The following is a 5,000-nucleotide window of genomic DNA, read 5'->3' as shown; positions in this document are numbered from 1 at the left end:
TGACGTTGCTGTTGCTGTTGTCGTCGCTCAATGCGTTCATGTTAGACCTCGAATCGTCATCGCCAACTGAAAATTTTACCAATTTCTTTCTTCCTCTCTTGGATGGTTTTGCTGGTTCACCCCCTGTTTGTTCGTTCGTTCGTTCGTTTGTTTGTTCGTATGTTTGTTCGTTTAGTCAATAATTTTTTATTCTTTCATTCATTCATTCGTTCGCTTGTCCAATCAGTTAATCATCATTCATTCATCCATTCTTTTATATCTATCTTATCATCCATTTATTTATTCATTCATCTATTCATCCATCCATCTATTTGGTCTTTCTGTCAATTACCCATCCATCCATCCATCCATCCATTTATCTATCCATTTATCCATCTATTTATCCATCCATTTATCCATCCGTTTATCCATCCGTCCATCCGTCCATCCATCCATCCATCCATCCATCCATCCATCCATCCATCCATCCATTCATCCATCAGCAATATGAACTGACCAATAAGATTAGAGGTAGCAGCACCAATAGTTGAAACACTCTCGTTTTCAACGGCGTCAAGAGCGGCTTCTTGTGTGGCCTGGATGTTCGCTTCCAAGGTTTCCAACGTTGTAGCTTGCTGTGGGTGTGTGTGTGTTTGTGTGGGTGTGTGTGTTTGTATGTGTATGTGTATGTGTGTGTATGTGTGGGTGTGTTTGTGTGGGTGTGTTTGTGTGGGTGTGTATGTGTTTGTGTGGGTGTGCGAGTTTGTGTGTGTTCTTAAGCAAGATATGACATTTGAACGTTTTCGTAAAAATGCTAGTGTGCGTGTTTTAGTGTTAGTGTGTGTGTGTGTGTGAGAGAGAGAGAGAGAGAGAGAGAGAGAGAGAAAGAGAGAGAGAGAGACAGCATCATCATCGTACCATCATCATCATCATCATCATCGTCATCATCATCGTCATCAACCTCAATGAGTGCAGCTTTGCATGTTTGCAATATGACATCAGCAGTTTTGCTCAGCGGATTAATTGGACCATTATATCTTTTATATCGTAATTTTAATAGTTATTATTATTATTATTATTATTTGCTATTATTATTATAATCATAATAATTATTATTATTTTTTATTATTACCATTATTACAACTACTACTACTAATTTTGCTCAGCGGATTAATTGGACCATTATATCTTTTATATTGTAATTTTAATAGTTATTATTATTATTATTATTATTTGCTATTATTATTATAATCATAATTATTATTATTTTTTATTATTATCATTATTACAACTACTACTACTAATTTTGCTCAGCGGATTAATTGGACCATTATATCTTTTATATTGTAATTTTAATAGTTATTATTATTATTATTATTATTTGCTATTATTATTATAATCATAATTATTATTATTATTTTTTATTATTATCATTATTACAACTACTACTACTAATTTTGCTCAGCGGATTAATTGGACCATTATATCTTTTATATTGTAATTTTAATAGTTATTATTATTATTATTATTATTTGCTATTATTATTATAATCATAATTATTATTATTATTTTTTATTATTATCATTATTACAACTACTACTACTAATTTTGCTCAGCGGATTAATTGGACCATTATATCTTTTATATTGTAATTTTAATAGTTATTATTATTATTATTATTATTTGCTATTATTATTATAATCATAATAATTATTATTATTTTTTATTATTACCATTATTACAACTACTAATACTAGTTTTGCTCAGCGGATTAATTGGACCATTATATCTTTTATATTGTAATTATAATAGTTATTATTTTCATTATTATTATTATTTGTTATTATTATTTTGTTGTTATTATTATTATTACAACTACTACTACTACTACAATCCATACCTCAGGCAGTTGTTTACTAGAAGTTCGACGTCACTCAGAAACTCTTTGTGGCTGCGATATTGGTGGTCGGTTGCTTTCTGTGTGAGATAGTGAGTGAGTGTGTGTGTGTGTAGTGTGTGTGTATGTGTGTGTGTTTGTGTGAAAGAGAGAAAGAGAAAGAAAGAAGAGAGAGGAAGAGAAGGGGATTGTAAAAAAAAAGTATATATCTATATCCATCTATGTAGTTTGTAAGAGACGGCAAGAAACTAAGGAAGGTGCAGAGCAGAATGAGAGAGAGAGAGAGAGAGAGGAGAGAGAGAGATAGGAGAGAGAGAAAAACAGCCAACAAAAGAGATAGAGAAAGATATTATGTATGGCGCATATTTGTGTGAGGTTAGTTTTTTGTAGGAGTGTGCGTTTCAACAATAACTACAACGACACAAAAAACAAGTATTACTACCACTACTACTACTACTACTACTACTATTACTACTACTACTACTACTACTACCACTACTACCCTTACTACTACTACTACTACTACTACTACTACTACTACTACTACTACTACTACTTTTACCACTACTACTACTACCATTACTACTACTACTACCACCACCACTACTACTACTGCTACCACTAATGCTGCTGCTGCGGCTACTTCTACTACTACTACTACTGCCTCTACTAACTTTATGCATGGTAGAAAGATCGATTGGTTGCTTGATGACGTCATAGTAATCCTTGTACTGCTTCTTGTTCACCGGTGTGTGGAACTGTACGGACTGCAAGTAAACAACAACAATAACAACAACAACAACAATAATAATAATAATAACAATAATACTAATAATAACCCCTTCTATAGTTTTCAATCGATCTTCGATGATGCCCGTGATGATGAAACTTAAGGACGCCATGTCGTCATCATCCAACAATGGATTGATTGCCTTCTCCAGTCTAGCCAGCTTATCCTCTTTCTGAGTGAGTGAGTGAGTGAGTGAGTGAGTGAGTGAGTGAGTGAGTGAGTGAGTGAGTGAGTGAGTGAGTGAGTGAGTGAGCCATCATCATTTACCTCACTAATTCTTTGCAAACAATAGTCGAGCATTTTCTGTGCTGAAGCTGTCAGTGGATGTTTGGCGCCATTGTAGATCTCACAGTTCCTCACTATTTGATTGACGTCTGCTAGGAATGCCTCGCGCGATTGATACTTCCGACTTCGAATATTCTAGAATGAAAAGGGGATTGATGGATTCAACAAACCGACTAATCAATCATTCAACCTATAAGGTTTAAAAAAACCACCCATTCAATTAATAATACCATTAATTCAATCAACCAGCCAACCAACCAACAAGCCAACCAACCAGCCATCCAACCAACCAACCAACCAACCAAGCAATGACAAACTGACCTCTCGTATTGTCTGCAAGTCAGTCGGCTTCTTAATGATCTTGTAATAATCTGGAACCTTCTTAACGTTGACCGGAAATAGGAACTGAGTTGATATTGGAAGTTCCCTCATCTCATTCAGGATGACTTCCAGGATGGTGGACAAGGTCACCACGGGGTCAGCCCGTCGTCGGTTCAGCAGTTTCTTCGGTTTCTGCCGGTGAGGTGTTGATGTGAATTTGCATAAATTTGCATACAGACCTGCACACGCTCGTGTAAACTTGTACAAAGTTATACTTGATTGCACGAATTTTTATGAATTCATATAAGCTTTTGTAAAAAAAAGCATTAATTAACGTTGATTAACTACTAACAGTAATTAGCTTAATTTTCATAATTTTAAAAGTTCAACGAGCGAACGAACCTTGAGATAATCTTCCTGCAGATTAGCCGAACTGACCTTTTTCTTCTTCTCCTCTTTGAGCATTTTCGGGATCTTCAACATCAACGACTTCTTCTTTATCTCTTCAGCTCTTCATTTTTGAAAAATTGAACAAAAAATGTCAATTAGTTAGAGAAGTTGCAAAGGTTGGAAAAATAAATGAGGCACAACAACAACAACAACAACAACAACAACAACAGCAACAGCAACAGCAACAGCAACAACAACAACAACAACAACAACAGCTCCTACAACCTTTTAACGATATTCTTCGAGAGAATAACTCGAGTGTCTTCAATATTCACCAGTTCATCATCTACCAAATCCTCCTTCTCCAGCTGTTCCTGCTGCTCTTCCGACATGGCCACATTCCCGGCGATCCCAGAGGGAGCCACGGATTTCAGAAACATCGGGCATTCCTTGTTCGTCCGCATGTGCCCGGATTGTCCACACGCTCCACATTTTAGCTGAGCAACAATTTGTTCGTCGGTCGATTGGTAGGTTGGTTGATTGATTGGTTGATTGGTTGGTTGGTTGGTTTTGGGTTGGACGATGAATTGAAAGGGCGTATAATATATGTTATAATTTGTTTTCGTTGGCTGGCTGGTTTGTATGTTTGCTTGTTGTTGGTCGATTGAATGACTAATTGAATAATTGATTTATTAATTGATTAATTAATTGGTTAATTAATTGATTGGATAATTGATTGATTGGCTAATTGATTGATTAATTGACTGACTGATCAGAACAACGGCAAAAACAAATACAAACCTTCTGCGATTTAACATTCAACTTATCCTCTGTCTTCGTTTTTCTCTTGGCAGGTTGGTCCCCATTACTATTATTATTATCATAATTAATATAATTACTATTATAATTATTATTATTACTACTATAATTATTATTATTATTGTTATTGTTTGGGGAGGTGGCCATCACGTCCACCGCCGATCCTGGGGTATCCATTCGTTTCAAACGACGTAGCTGTTCCTGGATTCTATGGAGAGAGGAAAAATACAAAATACTACTACTACTACTACTACTACTACTAATAATAATAATAATAATAATAATAATAATAATAATAATAATAATAATAATGATAAGAACATCCTTTTATTTTCTAACTCCAAGTGCCAAATATCAATATAATAATAATAATAATAAAAATAATAACAATAATAATAATAATAAAAATAATAATAATGGCGTTATTATTATTATTATTGTTGTTATTCACCTCTTTTTCTCTCTCTTCATTTCATCCTTTTGATAGTCATCCAATAATGAAAACTGCTGACTGCAACG

The 5,000-nt window shown here is 34.4% G+C and overlaps 1 protein-coding gene across 1 annotated transcript in view; it reads right to left on the bottom strand.

The window, feature by feature from the left end:
• HELRODRAFT_194117 (hypothetical protein) overlaps positions 1 to 5,000 on the bottom strand; it is a gene marked incomplete at its 5' end in the record, with an annotated part of 14,304 nt that overhangs the window by 2,170 nt on the left and 7,134 nt on the right. Inside the window, 11 exons of the mRNA XM_009030324.1 lie at positions 1 to 123; positions 497 to 614; positions 941 to 1,016; positions 1,880 to 1,956; positions 2,551 to 2,643; positions 2,716 to 2,838; positions 2,934 to 3,086; positions 3,330 to 3,464; positions 3,675 to 3,783; positions 3,948 to 4,111; positions 4,464 to 4,645. The exon at positions 1 to 123 is cut by the window's left edge and continues 125 nt beyond it. Coding sequence (XP_009028572.1) covers positions 1 to 123; positions 497 to 614; positions 941 to 1,016; positions 1,880 to 1,956; positions 2,551 to 2,643; positions 2,716 to 2,838; positions 2,934 to 3,086; positions 3,330 to 3,464; positions 3,675 to 3,783; positions 3,948 to 4,111; positions 4,464 to 4,645 — 1,353 coding nt within the window. The remainder of the gene's footprint in view (positions 124 to 496; positions 615 to 940; positions 1,017 to 1,879; positions 1,957 to 2,550; positions 2,644 to 2,715; positions 2,839 to 2,933; positions 3,087 to 3,329; positions 3,465 to 3,674; positions 3,784 to 3,947; positions 4,112 to 4,463; positions 4,646 to 5,000) is intronic.

This window comes from Helobdella robusta (genome assembly GCF_000326865.2).
Source record: "Helobdella robusta unplaced genomic scaffold HELROscaffold_67, whole genome shotgun sequence".
Taxonomy (NCBI): Eukaryota; Metazoa; Annelida; class Clitellata; order Rhynchobdellida; family Glossiphoniidae; genus Helobdella; species Helobdella robusta.
The sequence above is the reverse complement of the archived record's forward strand: the minus strand, read 5'-3'. Positions and strand labels throughout refer to the sequence as shown.